We start from the raw sequence: 18880 nt of genomic DNA on the forward strand, positions 1-18880 counted from the left end.
TTATTTTTAGATATACATTTATATTATTTGAAAATATTGTCCATAGGCAGACTCGCTCTGCGCCCTGGATATTTTAAGTTGTGCTGGATTTGTAAATCACTTTGGACGTTCAATGTCTGTGGAGAAAATAGACATTAGTCCGGTTTTGCTTCAAAAAGGAAGCACAAAAATTGCTCTATATGGCTTAGGTAAGATGGTTTTATTTTACTATTTATGTCAATAAATGTTTAAATGTTTAAGCAGCTAGGAAATCAAATTCTGGAGTTAACTTTGCTGCTGTTTGGGGAAAAGTGAGGCAAATCTAATTATTCCTTATGGGTGACTTAAAAAAAATGATAGAAGGTTTTGGTAGAAATTTTTTAGTATTTTATAAGCACCAATAGTCCTTGATACTTATTTTTAATAGCAGTTTTGGTGAAAAAATATTTTTCCTTTAGTATCTATTTATTGTTTATTTTTTCTTTCTTTTAGACTCAGATAAAAGTCCTGAACATTAGCATTTATCGAGTAATTAGAAAAACTGCATTTTGATATCTTGGAAGTCTTTGAAAGTTCTAAAGTTTCACTGCCCAATACAGTAATCATGTAGATACTGGGCACTTGAAATGTGGCTAGATATGCTATAAGTATAACATACACATCAGAGTTCAAAGACTTAGAAAAAAATGTAAAATACCTCCGGTATTTTGGGTTAAATAAAATATCTTAAAATTAATTTCACCTGTTTCTTTTACTTGCTTTAGTATGGCTACTAAAAAATTTAAAATTACATATTTAGCCTGTTTTAGTAGCTCACATGATATTTTTATTAGCGCTAATCTAGAGCTATCATTTACAATGCTCAGAAAATTTCCTTTATCAGCTTCACTATCTTCAACTTATTTAGTGTCCAGTAGGTAAAAGCTTGTTTTTGCTACGCTTTATTCCATATGAATGGAAAACTATTTTTAGAGTGCATTCAAAGGCTATTTTTTGTGTTTTCCTTGGATTAAGTTCAGTTTGATTTGTTTTATGGATGCAATAGTTTTATTGATTTTGTAGTGTATAGAGTATTATAAAAATTATACTTCATGTTAAACCAACCTTAAAGTACCGCAAGAGAAATTGAGAAAAAGTTTCACACTGTAGCTTCTACATAGTTTTTATTATTTTTTGAGTGACTAGTATAACAGAAGCCTTAGAAAATCTTATTTACTTCTTTTCTCTTTGTGTATGTTTTTTAAAGAATAATTATGATGGATGGTTTATTTAAATACTTTCTCTAGGAAGCTTATAGTCTTTGCCCAATTTTCATAATTTCGCCAACAAGTAGAGAAGCATCGTGGTTATCTATATTTTAGAGATATGGAAAATGCGATCAAGGAATTATGTCTGATTTTGCAAGTGATAGAGCAGGAAGTGGAATATGCTTTTTTAAAAAACTACAGGTATTTTAATCACTGTAACGTTAGGGATCATATCTGCAGAAAATGGTTGATCCTCCTACTTTCAGACTAAGGACAGATCCCATTATGCCTCAGTCACTGCCAGAAGCAAACTGCTTCAGACATCCATTTTCTCCCAAACTCTCATCTCATCCTGTTCTGTTTTCCTTAACTGGACTGTCTCTACCCTCCACCCACTCCTCTCACCCCAGCTCTGTATACTCTAGAGCTCTTTTTAGTTAGCAAATTCCCTCATTTCATCAGTCTCTGAATGCTGCCTGTACTCTCTAACCCTCAGTGAAACTGAGTGGCCCCTGAGGTTACTGTGTCCCACGAAGTTCTCTCGTGGCCTCTTATGGGCTTTAGGGCAGAAGGAGTGGAGGGCAAGTCACTGTTCTCCTTGCTTCCTTTCCTGCCTGCAAACACCCTTGAAGCTAATTGCCAACTGGCTAAACTGCCTTCTCCATTCCCTCAATTTTCTTACTTGCCTACCTTCCAATTTTGTCAGTGTTCTCAGTGCTTTGACACCCAAGTAGATCAAGCTTCTAATGCCCTGGATTTTTTTATGTCTTGGCTTTTTTGTTCCAGTTATATGTTCTGCATGCCACCATCTATTTCATTGGCCACACTAGGAATTCTTTTTAGAAGCTAGACCTCTTCTAGCTCTTGTACTTATGTGGTGTTGGCCTTTCTTCCCAGCCCTTCCCTAATCACTCCATAAAGTAGCAACCTTGTCCTCCCAGTGATAATCCCCATCTTAGCATCCTGACTTTTTTCCCTTTTATAATATTTAAAATTCAAATTTTCATGTTTCATTGTTTTTGTTGGCCTCCTTCACTAGACTAAGGTGATCCTTTGGGGAATAGGAAGAGTTATTTAAAAGTCATTAAATTATTAAAAAACACAGTATTTTTATTTAAAAGCATAATATACATAAGATGATTATTTTTAAATACATTTTTAATCTCATCCCCTGTAATATCTCTTCCTGTGTATTTTACAATGTATATGTTAAATCAAAAGTACATATATACTTAGAATAAATAAAGGGAGAGTGGAAAACAATATTATTAGAAATTTTAATAAGAATTTGAGCATAGAAAACTCAAATTTTTATTCCACATTTTCCAGATCTTGAAAGTATATATGCTTGACCTGGAAAACATCCTTCAAATGCAACTAACTGCTTAGCAGCTGTCAGGCATGAGCCTGGAACATGTTCATTTGTAAATAATGACATCAGATTTCAAATATGTCTCTAATAGGAAAATGAAGTACTCAGAGAAGCACATAATTTAGAAGCAAATCATATTCGTTTTTTAAAACCGCGTAAGAAACCACTTTTAAAATAATGTAATATCCATTTCAGGATCCATTCCAGATGAAAGGCTCTACCGAATGTTCGTCAACAAAAAAGTGACAATGTTGAGACCGAAAGAAGATGGGAACTCTTGGTTTAACTTATTTGTGATTCATCAGAACAGGTAAAAGTAGTCTCTGAAAATTTTTGAGTCAAGTATTGACTCAAAATCTCTGTTTCCAAGCTTACCTATTTCAGTAAAATGCTCCTGATGCTTTGAAAGTTGTCAGTGCAGGATCAGGCAGGACTTCGATACGCATTGCGTGACTGCATCTTGAAATTGTTTTCAGTATATATTCATACTTACAAAGAATATTTCTAGCATATGGATAAGAAGAACCATAAAATGAATAATCCTAAATTCAGAAAGAAGTGGAACATTACCAGTGCCCTACCACATGCCCTTCCCTGACCACACCTTTTTCCACAAACTCCAGAGGAAGCACTATCTTCAAGTTTTATTTCATCTGTCCATAGCTTTTCTTTATTGTTTAATCACATACACATCCATTATGAGTATTTTTTATTTAGTTCTGGTATAGCTGGAACACCATACTTCATATTTTGCAGTTGGCTTATCTTCTTCAACATTATGTTACTAAGATTCATCCATTGTGATGCTTAAAAGGGTAATTCATTTTCACTGATGTATACAGAGTTCAGCTTTCTCTCCTCTTAGTGAGTGTTTTGTGTTTTGTGTTATTTCCAGATTTTTGCTTTTTTAAACCTTCTTGTTAGGAACATTCTTATAGATTTTTCCTGGTACATATATACAAGTGTTTCTCCAGAATATTAAATAGATCAACTATTTGATCAACTTTCTTTTGTTAGTAGTTTTAAGAAATTTAATCTGTTGGCGGGGTGTAGGTTTGATTGAAAGGAATAGAGATTTGAAGAAGCAAGATTTATTATGTGATCATTATAGTAAAAAAAAGTGTGAGATGGTAACAGTGATGGTAGTGAGAATGATATGTAAGGGACAAAGCTGAGAAGTTATTAAGGAAGAATCTAAAGGGGTTTGGGGCCTGATTATATAATTTATTATTTATTGAAGAGATATTTATTGACAGCAGAATACTCTGGTACTTACCCATCACTGGTACTCAGTGAAAGAAAGGCTTTAGGAGGCAATCTTATGTTGCCTTATGTATATTCTCGAATAAACGGTGTGAGTTAAAGGAGGAGCAGTCCAGAGTTTTGATATGTGTGGTCTCCATATAACAAACTGGGAGTTTGTTCCTTCTCTTGCTGAGGGCTTTCCAGTTCTGCTACACTTTGTACTTTCCCAAGGTAGGGATAAGTCAGAAGGAACAATTATCAGCGATTCCAAGCCAGAATGAAAGTTTGGAATGGCAGCACTGGTAAGGGGAATGGGTAGTATAATGTTGGTATGGCTGGTTACTGGTGATGTTAATAATCTTGATCATTCAATTAAGGTGGTGTAGACCAGGTTTCTCCCCTGTAGAGGTCCCATTTTCTACTTTGTAATTAATAAATATTTGGGGAAAAATACATTGAGACTATGTGAACATCCTGTTTCAACTTAAACTTTTGCCCACAAATTTTAGCATCCATTGGTGGATCTTGTTTCCAGCAATTAATACTGTGATGTTGTTTCTGATTTTTTTTCCCCTCATTCTTTTTATAATTATTAATTGAAATTCTTCTGTTAGGAAAATTTGTCCCTTCTCATTTATTTACTTATTCATTCATTCATTTATTTATGTTACTGTGGACTCAAGGATGTTTATTTAATTCTTTGAGTTATAATCCAATCCTTTAATTTTTTGATGTTGTTTTTGTTGCTCAGGTTGTTTCAACTCTGACCATTGGGAGCTTTTTTACATTGGCTTCTATGTCCTTTCAACATGCCCTCTTCCTTTTTGTTTTTTGAGCATGTCCTTAACCTTCTAGTACCACAAGATGCTCCTGGCTCATCTTGTATTTTTCTCCTCAAGCCCTGGAATCAACCACTTCTCCAAGGAGCCTTAATTGCTTTTACTGGAGAGTGGTATTTTGAAACCCAGATATGGCCGCTAAATGTGCTTATTGCTACTGTGGGTCTCTTAGCCCTCATGACTAGAGTTAAAGAAATATATGTATATTCACTAATCCATGCATACATGTCTGTATGTATACATGTGTTAAAAAAAAAAACAAACAAGCACGAGTTCATACTGATTCGAATCCAGCCCTACAGGATTCATTTTTGTCTTTCTTATTTGTGACTTCTTTCTCTAACAGTTAGAAACCTCGATTGTATTATCTACGGTATGTTTACTTTTTTTTTTTCAATACTGGTTGACATAACAAAGTAATTTCAAAATTGCTGACCCATAGCCCTGTGAGAAACAAATTTGCCAGCTAGAGTACAGTGTTTGTATGTTATTTTAGTCCTTAGCCTTACTATATCTAGTCAAAAACACCACTTTCTAAAGTTACTTCGGTCAGTTCCTTTTCCCTTACCCCTTCACTGTGGTTATAATAGTTTTTTTTGTGACGCTGTTAGGTTCATTTATCATCCTCTGCATTCTTAGGTACTTCTTTTGTTACTGTTTTCAGGGTCTTATAAAAAACAGGTTTTCTCATATTAAGCGAGAATTCTTGAGCCTTTTGCATTTTACTTTATTTTCCATTTGTTTCTATATGTGGACCAGTTTCTTTCTCTTGCAGCAAAAGAAGGTAAACCCTGAGCAATTCTGTCATGCAAAATATTTCCACAAAGATGTTTTGATCAGCTTCTAGGTCACAAATCAGAGTCAGCCCACCAGCATAATCTTCCCTTTACCAGTGCTCCATTAAAGCATAGTTACATCATGTCGTATTTGAGTTATTCTGCATTTCTTCAGTAATTGTGATAGGATCATAACGTTTTTTACATAAAAATGTTTTTTACATAAATATTCCTAGATACATGAGCTTCTCTGATTTCACTCCCTGCTCTTCCTTGCATTCATTCTGCTTAGCCACGCTGGTCTCCTTGCTGTTCTTGAACTCACTGAATACGTTCCCATGTCAGCACCTCTGCCATCAGCTCATCCCTCTGCCTCGGACTTTCTTCCCATGCACACCTGATCCCTCCTCTAAGTTCTCTGCTCATTTGTCTCCTGTCAGAGATGCCTTCCCTGACCACCCTTTGCATAGTAGCCTCCCTTTTCCATGTAATTTTTCCCTTTATTTTTCTTTATAGCACCTGTCACTACCTGACAAATTTTATATATATGTGTGTGTGTGTGTGTGTGTGTGTGTGTGTATGTGTGTGTGCATGTGTGTGTGTATGCAGATACGTAAACATATTGTATTATTGCTAATTTCCCCCACAATGAGCAAGGACTTTGTTCATTGCTATGTCTTCAGTATCTAGAAGAGACCTGGGAAACCTGACACATAGTAGACACACAGTAAATATTTGTTCAATGCGTGAATGTCAGTTTGCCTTAAGTGAATGCTGGTTGAAGTATTTGAACACTTTTACTTAAATTCTCAGTGATATAAATCAGTATTAGGGAAAACTTTTTTTGTCTTCCTCTCTTTGGGTTTTCACATATCTTAATAATAGCAGCTAATCTAGGTATAAAATGAGAGTTTGAAAATCACATATTCATACAATATTTTATTTAATATTGAAAACTTATCTCTGTGTAAGACTGACATTCTCATTTTTATAGTCAGTAAAAGAAACATGTTATTAAAAAAATGATGGAACATATTTAGAGTTTTGACTTTATTTTACAAAGCTTAGACTTAACTCACTTCCCATTTTCTGTACTCTGGTATACACTCAGACCAATTTATAGGTTTTTACTATTTTTAGAGCTCATGCTTTTCTGACTTTCCCATAGGGGGAGTTATTCCTCTCTAAAGCCTTTCGTGATCTGCCTGTGTATGTAGAATTGACTGCTTTCTCCTTTGAGGCTTCTACTTGTCTGTGTCCTGCAAGTTTGTAAACCCTTTGAGGGCAGGAATTAGATACTGTCTTTGCATCCCCAATCCCTTGAAAGTTTCTGGCATATAGAAGGGATGTAATAAATCTTTAGTTAATGGAAGATCTATACAGACTTACTTATTATGAAGTTTTTCTGTATCTCTGGACATTTATAATATTTATTTTTAAAAATCTTGGCATAGGAGTAAACACGGAAGTACTAACTTCATTCCAGAACAGTTTTTGGATGACTTCATTGATCTTGTTATCTGGGGCCATGAACATGAGTGTAAAATAGCTCCAACCAAAAATGAACAACAGCTCTTTTACGTATCACAACCTGGAAGCTCAGTGGTCACTTCTCTTTCCCCAGGAGAAGCTGTAAAGAAGTGAGTAATTATTATAGTTTTTAAATCAATTTAAGAAAAATTTGCTATGATAGTCTAACCATCTCATAGGCTCAAGGTACTGATGATGCTGTTATTTATATGATAGATTTATTCATAAAGATTGATCATTCAATACGGTCTTACTGTTTGCCCAGATTTTAAGCTGTTTTCAACAGGAGAAGATCCCAATGGTATTAATGATTTTGCTGCTCATTAGGCCAATTCAAGACTAATGTTTTTATTAATTAAATTTTAAGTTAAAGTGCTGTAGGAAAAATGATGTATGAATGGATTTTATTTTGGGGAAGAAGAATGTTTAAGTTTTTTCCTGGGATACAACATTAAGATTAAGTTACTAAAAACACCTTTGAAGGGTGTGATTTTATAAATAATTTGTAGAAATTTAGAAATATGATAGTTTTGACGTGCACATTTTCCTGAGGAAGTTTGCAATGTGACTATGCTTTCATTCCCCTCCTCATTTCAGACACGTTGGTTTGCTGCGTATTAAAGGAAGGAAGATGAACATGCAGAAAATTCCTCTCCGCACAGTGCGGCAGTTCTTCATGGAGGATGTCGTTCTGGCTGATCATCCAGACATTTTTAACCCCGATAATCCTAAAGTAACCCAAGCCATACAAAGCTTCTGCTTGGAGAAGGTAATTCTTATAGATAAAGGTCAGTGAGATCTGCTTTAGTTGAGAGGTTATTTGCCTTGAATTAAATACTTCGGTAGAGTACAGGGAAGTCATTATATTTGTTACATTCTCATGAAGCCTGTAAGGAACCACTGTTGTTTTATAAATGAGTTCAGTTGTATCAGATTTTTTTCTTTCTTTTTTTTTTTTATAATAGGGACTTCCCTAGCAGTCCAGTGGTTAAGACTCTGCTTTCCAGCACAGGGGGAGCAGGTTCGATCCCTGGTCAGGGAGCTGAGATTCCCACATCCCTGGTGGCCAAAAAACCAAAAACATAGAACAGAAGCGATATTGTAGCAAATTCAATAAAGACTTTAAGGATGGTCCACATCAAAAAAAAAAAAATATTCCAGAGGGAGGAATGTTATAAATAGAAGAAACTTTGTTTAATTAAGCCCCTCTCCCAGATCCTTTCCTCCTTCTCAAAAACATATACGTAATCTTTTCTCTCTTTTTATCCTAATTTGATAATTTGTTCATTTTATTAATGAAAGCAGGCAGTGGCTTTGATTGGAGAATGGCAGGATGTTATGGTAGATGAGGAGAGCCTTAGCCTCTCTAATAATCTCCATTACGCTAATAATCTCTATCACACATCCCTTTCACCCTGAAATCTCCCTCCAAATAAAATCTTAAAATGTGTGCTATGCACCTTGTCACTTCAGTGTAAGTCCCATACCCCCACCATGCAGATTGCCATCCCTAAACCACTGCGGAAATTCTAGAGCCACTATGAAGTTGGGTGAATGCATTTAATAATATGGAACTTGACAGCTTAATAACATTAATTACTGACACTTATTCAGTTCTTACGCTGTGTAGGCTCTTCTGCTTTGCGTTTTATTCTTATAAAAATCATGATAATGATAATTATCACTGATATTCATTGGCGGCGTATATATTCTGGACACTGTTGACAACATTTTGCATTTAATCCACTGAATGATGCTATAGGTAGGTAGAGTCTACCATACACATTTTATAGAAAGAGGAGCTGAACCTTAGATAAAGTAACTCGCCCAGTGTCACGGCTTACTAGCAACATGTAACTCATATAACTGGAAAGTTTAAGAGTTTGCTGGTTTCAGAATGACTAGATCCAGAAGCTCAAATTAAGACTGTAGTTTTCTCTGTTTCTGTGTCTAGTTCTGTGCCACCTAGTCTGATGGTTTCTGTCTTAAGCTTCACTATAAGGAAGGCATTTTCACGTGGTGGCCCACAGACTTACATTGTCCTTACAGCTGAAAGAATCCTTTTTTCCCAGTAGTTCCAAATAAACCCCGAGCATTGAGTTTCTCTGGACTGAGGTCATGTACTTGTCCTTGAACCCAATCTCTGAGGCCAGGGAGAAGGAAAATGAATGGATTTATCTTGGCCTAGTCAGGGAGCCCGGGATCTCTCAATCTTGGCACAATTGACATTTTACTGGGTAACACTTTGTTGTGGGAGCTTGTTCTGTGCATGGTAGGATTTTTACAAGTCCTCTCTGACCTCAACCACTAGATGCCAGCCGGTAGTACCTCTTCCCCCTAGACATGACAATATCTTTATTTTAAGATTGAAGAAATGCTTGAAAATGCAGAACGGGAACGTCTGGGAAATTCTCGACAGCCAGAGAAGCCTCTTATACGACTGCGAGTAAGTCCTCTTCAGATAAATTCAACTTTATTGATTTTCAGAGGAGAGTATTGTACAGTTTACATGGATATTTTGGGAAAAGTACCAAAGAGAGTACGTATACTAAAAAGAGCAGTCATCGTTGGTGGAAAAAATAATAAAGCAGCCAGGATTTGATTTAATCATAGTTGCGTTTTGATAGGTTTGGTTTTTTTCTCTCTATTTTTCTCTTTTTCTAAGTAGTCTATTGTATTTGATGCGTTGGCTGTGCTCTCTGACTTCATCGTTTACTGTTCCCTTCTCTCCCTCCCTTCCAGACACTTGGCCTTCTTGTAATTCCTCAGATGCATCAGACATGCTCTCACCTCCTCCAGATCTGCTCAGATGTCACCTCAGTGGGCCCCAGCCTAATTAAGATTGCAACCCCCATACCCTCTCTCCAACACTCCTGATTTCACTTCCCTTCTCTACTTTTTCTTTTCTTTTCTTCCCACAGCACATCCTCCTAACCTACTACACCCAATTTATTTATTTTGGTTATTGTTTGTCCTTCGTTACAAAACTGTCAGCTCTGTAGAAGCATGGAACTTTGTGAATCTTCTTAACTAATATATCCAAATATCCCAGAACAGTTCCTGACCATAACAAGTGCTTGATAAATATGTGGAAAGAATTGATAAGTATCTGACAGTATTAGAAAAGTCTAAGAAATTGAAGTGTTTCCTGTGCCTAAAAGCCTGCTTATCTTATCTATCATGATACATACAAACAACAAATAACAACAGACTTTTTTTTTTGCCCCTCTGCCTTTCCCTTCTCCTAGCTCCTGCCCTTTCTGATTTTCTTTCAAAAAAATACATTGTCTATATTGCTCATGTAATACTCTCTTCCTCAATCCACTATAATCAAGGCTCTGACCCCACCATCTAAGGTGGAAAAGATGACCTTCAATTGTCAAATTCAGTAGATTTTTGTCATCTTACTGAATCACTCTTCGGCATTCTCTACTACGAATGATGTTTGTCCCTTCCTATCTTTCAGTTAGCCCTCTGTTCAGTCTAGGCATATGGTCACCTATAGAATGACAACTCCCCGATTTTTTTTTTTTTTTTTGCGGTACGCGGGCCTCTCACCGTTGTGGCCTCTCCCGTTGCGGAGCACAGGCTCTGGACGCGCAGGCTCAGTGGCCATGGCTCACGGGCCTAGCTGCTCTGCGGCATGTGGGATCTTCCTGGACCAGGGCACGAACCCGTGTCCCGTGCATCGGCAGGCGGACTCTCAACCACTGCGCCACCAGGGAAGCCCCCAAAAGAAGCCTTTCTTGACTTCCCTTCAGAGTCGTTCCTTCTTCCTTTGTGTCCTCATTCTACTTTGTACATACTTCTTTTTTTTTTTTTTTTTTGAGTTTGCCAAGAAAGAGAATGGCTTTATTACATCTCACTATCAGAAGATGTAATAAAATGTTATATATATGTAATAATGTTTTATTAAATATTTTTTTAAGTTTTTTTTTTGGCTGCACTGCACGGTGTACATACTCTTACAGCACCATCACATTCTGCTTGCAATTACTTCTTTACATAGTTTATCTTCCCAGTCAGCTTGTGAATTTCTTCACCCCTGGCCCTTAAAAGAGTGCCTACACATTGTGGACACTCAGTAAAGTTTGCTTAGTGAACGAGCTTTGCGACTTTTAGGAACAGAAAATTACAAATAAAACTAGGCTGGAGTACAGTTGTTAAAAATGTCTGAAGAGTTTTGGGGAGGCCCAATAGCTTGAGCATTTGGCATTTTCTGTTTTAGAACATGGCAGCAGCTGTAGAGATGGTCTGGGTAACAGAAACATAGTTGCTTCGGGGGAACCACATAGTTCTTTTTATCGGGGCAGAAGGTCCCATGTTCCTCATCTGTGTCTGCCTGATACCATTAGAACCAACCAGACTTGAATTGAAAATTGGCATTCCTTTTTCTAAGCACACTAAATTATTAATTCATTAAGGAAACAAAAGAACAAATATTTTCACGTAAGTAGTATTCCAGAAGTACATTGTGTTGGCTAGAGGACGCTTACTGATTCACTAATGCAGTGAGCAAATGTATGTTGAGTACCTTCTTTCTGCATGCTGGTGGGCGGGGAGGAGGGCCACAGTGATGGTAAAATAGACGAGGGTTACAGGAGGTGGAGGTGTGAGGAGAGACAATAAACAAATAGTGAATACATGAACAGACTCTTAGCTAGTGCTAAGTATGATGAAGAGGGTAAGTGGGGTGGAGGTTAGGAGTAATCTGGAAAGGCTGGTGATGTGGTACAATGCTGATTCCCAGAGCATACTTTGAGAACAGCTAGTTTAGGAGAACAATTATATCTCTTGAAAGAGATGTAGTATTTTTCTTTGTAAAGAGCTTGGTACCACCATAGACTTCTTTGGAAAGAGCCTGCCTTGAGAGCAATTATTAGTTCTTTTGTAAATAGAAACAGTTGGCCCTCTGTACCTGCACTTCTGCATCCACGGAGATGGAGGGCTGATTGAACTCCGCCATTTTATATAAGGGACTTGAGCATCCACAGATTTTGGTGTTCTTAGGGATCCTGGAACCAATGCCCCGTGAATACTGAGGGATGACTGTACTGTGTTTTGAAGGAAGGTGATCATTTCTCAAAGCTCACAGACTAGCTTCTTTTCTTCCATGGATTTTTCCCAGCATTTATTTTTGTCTAGTGTAAAAGCTTATCCCTACATGATAGACCAATTAACAAATGCATCTAGGGCCAGCATTTTGTTTTGGTAGAGAATCTCCTTCTGTTTTAAAAGTTTAAAAAAATTTGTTTAGAAATTTCACATCCTTTTCAGATGATATTCCTGGTACCTAGACTGCTGGTTTTATCATGGAGAGATGTAATTTTCTGACATTGTGGGAATTCTTATTGTATCTTGATTCCATCAAACAATGTTCTGCATGAGTGTAAACCTTTGAAGTTTTATTTTCTCAGTAGAATAAATGGTATAACATCATCATGATCTTTAAAATGAATTGTGGAACATTAACATATTAACTTAAAAGTATTATACATAAACATGAATACTGAAATTGGTGATCTGTTTTTTCATAGCCTTCATAGCTTATTCTGTATTTCCAGGTGGACTATAGTGGAGGCTTTGAACCGTTCAGTGTTCTTCGCTTTAGCCAGAAATTTGTGGACCGGGTAGCTAATCCAAAAGATGTTATCCATTTTTTCAGGCGTAGAGAACAAAAGGAAGACACGGGTAAGCTAGTTATCTTTACAAATTAAAAAATGCTCTTACAGGTTTCACATAAATCAATCTCTAGTAAAAGTATAAAACAATAATGGAAAATGTTTTATTATGATTCTAATATCTCAGACAAATAAACTGATAATTGGAATAATTAAATCTCTTCTAAAAATTAGGTAGAAATCATTTGTAAACTTGTGGATATCAATAAAGAAATGAAGCCTTTTGTAGTTTTTTTAAGACGTGCTGCTGATTAACAACATACTTTAGAGATAAAGTGTTTAAATATCTACTATTTACTATACATTATCAATGTTCAGAGAACATACTCTCAAATTTTGCAGGGCTAAATATTTCAGCTTTACAGTGTACAGTGATTTAAGAAGACTCCAGTCTTTTGAAATAAGAGGTGTCCCAGAAGGTTAAAAAGATATGTACTTAAGGGCTTAAGTTTGATGTTTCTATTGATCAGATAATTAATTTCCAATTAAAGTTCACAAAAACGAATTGCCCTTATTTTAGCATTTATCAAAAACAGGTCATCTGACTGAAGCAGTGCTTCTTCTTAAGAAGTATTGGTCCTTTTAAATACAGAGGCTCATCTCCTTAGAGCTATCGAGTCAGAATTTTCATAGAAAAATATGGCCCTTGTTTACATGTACGCTACCTTGATTTTTATTAACCCCGATTTAATGAGCTTCTGTTTTTCATAGTGAAATTGTGATCACAATGGTGTGTGCTGTTAATTCAGCCTGAAACAGTCATTTGGATATTAAAATGGAGCTCATAGAATACTGTTTTAGGGGGGGAAAATCCATACCAGAGAATATTTTTATGCTATGAATTTTAGCTAGTTACTTACTGATGGTGATTTACTTTAATTGTCCATCCTTATCAATTCCTTGAATTTTTTGGGTGTAGCATTTGTGAGAATGTGGAGTATAGAACCTAGTACTTTATGTTACTTGAGTTTCATCCATTGTCAGTTTTGTTCTCATGATCCCTTTTTTGTTTAAACATTAATTGCTGAATGGAAACGGTGACCTTTTGTATATCTTATCGAAAGCATGAAATTGTTTGTTGTTTTGGCCAGCTCTGCTACTTTAACTACATGTGTGACATCATGCAAATTACTTAATCTCTTATGTTTTGTTTTCTTGTCTACAAAATCAGGATAATAACTGTGCCTGCCTCACAGGATTGTTGTGAGGGTTAGATGATATGCTGTGTGTAAATGGTCTTAACATAGTGTCTGGCGTAGTAGAATATAGTAATCATATTTATGAAGCAATATTAATTCTCCTGTCTTGAAATTCAAAAAAGATTTCTATTCACTTGTCCTCACCACTTTGTAAGAGGCACACTGAACTTTGTGCCTCTTTACCCCCTTAGCCATTGCATAAACTTTTCCCTCTGCCTAAAATACTTTTTCTTTTTCCTTTTTTGCTTAGTAAGTCTTATTCATTCTGCAAGTCTTTTTTTTTTTTTTTAATTTATTTGTTTTTATTTTTGGCTGTGCCAGGTCTTAGTCATGGCACGTGGGGTCTTTGTTGCAGCATGCAGGATCTTCAGTTGCGGCATGCGGACTTCTTAGTTGCAGTGCAAGTCTTGAGTCAAATGATAACTGCGTTTGCTATCTGCATGTTATTTTCAGCCTTCTTTGAGAAGAATTAATTTATTTCTTCTCTGTGTGTCATATTTTCTGTTCTTACCTCTGTTGTAGCACTTACCATCTTGTGTTGTAATCATTTGCTATTATGGGCGGCATCCTGTCATTTTATCATTGTGTTTTCCACACCAGGTCACACACGTGCTAGACAGTTAATATTCATTTCCCTGACAAAGGTTATGAGCAGAGCACCTACTGGACCCTATGCTTTTTGACTTCTTGCCCAGTATTCTTTTTATTCCATACCTGCTGTTTTTTGAGACAACCATCCTGCCTAGGAATGAAGCAAATGTGCTTTAAACCTACTTCCCATTTGTCTCACAGAATATTAAAAAGATTTGTGTTTAATGGCCAAGATTTAATTAATAATTTTTTCTGTTTCATCAAGGACATTCTTATGTGAAACTGGCTTTTTGTTTTGTCTTGTTTTGAACTGTGAGTACAAAGTGATGACTCTCAGTAGAGCTCAGAGACACTGCCTTGACTCATCCCAAGGAACCGGCAGTTTTACCCACGACTGCTTTTGTATCATCGGTGCAAATGTCAATACGGTGGAAGAGATAAATAACGTCTTAGTATTATTATGAAAGTACGTTTGACCTTAAGCCCCCTGAACCAGTATGGGGGACTCCCAGAGATCTGTGGACCACTCTGTGAGAATAGCTTCAAGAGACATACTACTTGGAGATTTGGAAAAGAAATACAGACTTTGGGGAAATGACTCTAGATATTAGCAAAAATGACACGTTTTTGCCTCAAAATTTACTGGGTTGAGCAAACTGACAGTTGATAAAGTTTGGCCATACCTCCTTCACTGACAGCAACCTTCAGTGAGTTTGGACACTTTAACATTAAAAGAGAAACTGCTACTTTTTTTTTTTCATGGACTTCTTTTTTCTAGGAGAAGAGATCAACTTTGGGAAGTTCATCACAAAACCTTCAGAAGTAACAACTCTAAGGGTAGAAGACCTTGTGAAACAGTATTTTCAAACCGCAGAGAAGGTAATTTCTTAGTTACAGTTCTCAGTGTAGATAATGGCTATCTTACAATAACAGATTTTAATTTAAGATATGTGTAATTGATAGTTTAAACAAAATGAATCCTCAGAATGTCCCCATGAAGTAAGCAGGGTGACAACTACATTCATTTATAGTTATTACGTATCAAGAAAAATAAGTGCTTAATTAATGTCAGTCATTAATATTGTTATTATTGTGTCTATTATTGTCAGTGTTGTTGTCCTCTTTCTTTTTATCGCTACTACCTAAGTCTGAATCCAGGATTTAATTTTCTTGCATCTGGATGTAATTTCAGAGTTACTTTATTAATAAGCCACTGGATGGTGAAGCTATTCTTATTTTTGTGGGTATATGCCACTTTGAGATCCTCTGGTTGTATTAGCTTCCTATAGCTGCTGGAATAAATGTCCACAAACTTAGTGGTTTAAAACAACACAGGTTTATTACCTTACAGTTTTGTAGGTCAGAAACCAGACACTGGTCTCACTGGACAAAACCTTGGTTTTTGTTGGAGGTGTTGTCAAGGCTGTGTTCCTTTCTGGAAGCTGTAGGGAAGATTCCATTTCCTCATCTTCTCCAGCTTCTGGAGGTACCCGTGTTTCTTGGCTCCGGGCCCCCTTCTTCCATCTTCAAAGCAAGCAACGCTGGATCTGTCTGGCCGTCATTTCCCCGGATACTTCTCTGTGACTCCCTTCTTCGGCCTCCCTCTTCTATTTTCAAGGATGCTTGTGATTACACTGGGCCCACCTGGATAGTCCCTGATAATCTCCCAGTTTTGTAGCAGCTGGTTAGCAACCTTAATTCCATCTGTAACCTTAATTCTCCTTTGCCATGTAACGTATTCACAGGTCCCAGAGATCAGGATGTGGATATCTTTAGGGGCCATTTTTCTGCCTACCACACTGGTTAACCTGCTCTCTTAGTCATCAGCTGCTATTTCTGGACTCTGTGTCCCAGCCTCTCAGGCCTCTGCATTTTCACAAGTCCTGTACTCTACTCCTGTTTCTTGTTTTTACTTTGCTTTTTCTGGCCCTTAATATTTATCAGTAGGCTTAATTACCATCCATTGATTTATTTTGCTTTGCTGTGTTTTCCTTCCAATAACTAGATGACTTTTTTGTCTTTTTCTCTGGCAAAATTATTCTGTAATTTTCCTTGCTTATACAGAATTGTTTTGTAAGGAAGATGCTGCATCCAGTGATGTATATGTCTCTTACAGAACGTGCAGCTCTCACTTCTAACAGAAAGGGGAATGGGTGAAGCAGTACAAGAATTTGTGGACAAAGAAGAAAAAGATGCCATAGAGGAATTAGTGAAATATCAGTTGGAAAAAACACAGCGATTTCTTAAAGAACGTCAAACTGATGCCCTAGAAGATAAAATCGATGAAGAGGTGAGTAACTGATTTGGGGTGGAAAATCTATTATTTAGATAATCTCTCCTTAAGAGTAGCTCTAAGTTTCTTTCTGGTAAATCACTAACTTCACAATTTGTTTAGTTTCCTCGTCTATAAAATTGAGATCATAAAGTGAGGATTAAATTAGAAAATGTCTAATAAGTGTCTAGAACACAGTCTCAAATATGATTGATACCCAGTGAATGTTAGTTTTGTTGCCCATAGCTAGTATCTTCTCTTAAAGATCATGAAAGTGCTTTAAAATGAACCTCATAGGGTGAAAATGTCTGCTTATCTCAATTTTTTATTAAGTTTTGATTGAGATTTTGAATTTCATCTAGGAAATGCAGTCCCTCTGAGCATAAAAGCAGAGGAAAAGCTCTTTAGATTTGACTACATAAAATTTTTAAATGTTTGCATGTCAAATTGTCGAAAAACAAAATGAGAAGGTATCGACATGGAGAAAATATTCGTATGTGGGCAGAGCAAAAGGTTAATATTCTTACTACATTAAAGGGGTCTTATGAATCTTAAGAAGAATATTAAACATTTCAATAGAATAATGAACAGAGGACCTGAATAGGTGGTTCACAAAAGAAATATAAATGGCTAATAGGCATATGAAACCGGTATTTAACCTAGGATAATCAAAGAAGCTCAAATTAAATGTATTTTTTATCTATCAAAGTGGCAACAATTTGAGAAAGATACTTAGTACTCTGCTGGTAAGAGTATCAGAGTTTGAACAGCTGCAATGAAAAGCATTTTTGCCTTCTTAAGCATGTCAAGAAGCTTAAGATTTGTCCTTTAACTCAGCCCTGGGAGATTTTCCTAAGACAATAATGAGATAGAGATTTAGAATGGGGAATAATTTATGTCAGTGTTATCTGCAGTGGGGAAAAGTTGGAGATGTTTTGGTAAAATAAATGTTGGCACATACACAGTATGGAATACTATGCAGCTATTAAAAATTACACTTTTGAAGAACATGCAAAAGTATTTTCAGTGTTAAGTGGGAAAAGAATTCCAAAGTGGTAAAACTATGCACAATGTCATCCCAGTTATTTTTATTTTATATGTGAGTGGGTGCATGTATGCAAAGAATGGAAGAAGATATTCCAAACATTATCAGTGGTTATGCTCAGGTAGTGGGATTATAAGGGATCATTTCCTGTATTTTCCAAATTCCCTCTGAAGAGAAGAACACAATGTTATTTTTAAAACTCATTCCCTTTTACTTTTATTTTTGTGCTTTTAGTCATTTAACATGATTCTTTTAAAGCCTTACGGTGTCAACTAATGTACAACCAGTAATATTAAATGCCAGGTACTTTGACAGGGAAGGCAGATAATCCACACTCTAAAACTACTTGCTCTGTGGCTCTGGATGTGTTAGATTCATAAATTTTTAGCAAGGGTGGATTTGTCAGTCAAGTGCCATAAATATAACATGACCATACCCCCTAAATGTAAAATGCAAAACTGCAAAACTCCTAGGAGATAACGTAGGAGAAAACCTAGATGACCTTGTATATGGTGATGACTTTTTAGATTCAACATCAAAAGCACGATTCATGAAACAAGTAATTGATAAACTAGACTACATTGAAATTAAAAACTTTTGCTCTGCAAAAGATAACGTGAAGAGAATGAGAAGACACGCCACAGACTGGGAGAAGATAGTTGCAAAAGACAAATCTGATGAGGGATTATTATCTAAAATATACAAAAACTCTTAAAATTCAACAGTAAGAAAATATAATAATCCAATTAAAAAATGGGCAAAAGACCTTACCAGACCAAGGAAGGTAGTCAGTTGGCAACTAAGCATATGAAAAGATGTTCGACATCTTATGTCATTAGGGAAATGCAAATTAAAGCAAGGAGATATGCCACTACACACCTGTCAGAGCGGCCAAATTCCAGAACACCGACAACACCACATGCTGGTGAGGATGTGCTGCGGCAGGAACTCTTAGATTGCGAGTGGGAATGCAAAATGGTGCAGTCACTTTGAAAGGCAGTTTGTCAGTGTCTTATAAAAGTAAACATACTCTTCCCATACTCTCCAGCAGTCGTGCTCCTAGGTATCTACCCAAAGGAGTTGAAAACTTATGTCTAAACAAAC

The 18880-nt window shown here is 36.3% G+C and overlaps 1 protein-coding gene across 1 annotated transcript in view; it reads left to right on the top strand.

Annotated features, from left to right (window-relative positions):
- MRE11 (MRE11 homolog, double strand break repair nuclease) overlaps positions 1–18880 on the top strand; it is a 64079-nt gene that overhangs the window by 16087 nt on the left and 29112 nt on the right. Inside the window, exons 5-12 of the mRNA XM_065882113.1 lie at positions 47–188; positions 2794–2908; positions 6913–7098; positions 7586–7757; positions 9354–9434; positions 12553–12679; positions 15238–15338; positions 16576–16749. Coding sequence (XP_065738185.1) covers positions 47–188; positions 2794–2908; positions 6913–7098; positions 7586–7757; positions 9354–9434; positions 12553–12679; positions 15238–15338; positions 16576–16749 — 1098 coding nt within the window. The remainder of the gene's footprint in view (positions 1–46; positions 189–2793; positions 2909–6912; positions 7099–7585; positions 7758–9353; positions 9435–12552; positions 12680–15237; positions 15339–16575; positions 16750–18880) is intronic.

The sequence above is a fragment of the Phocoena phocoena genome, chromosome 8, assembly GCF_963924675.1.
Source record: "Phocoena phocoena chromosome 8, mPhoPho1.1, whole genome shotgun sequence".
NCBI classification, from domain to species: domain Eukaryota; kingdom Metazoa; phylum Chordata; class Mammalia; order Artiodactyla; family Phocoenidae; genus Phocoena; species Phocoena phocoena.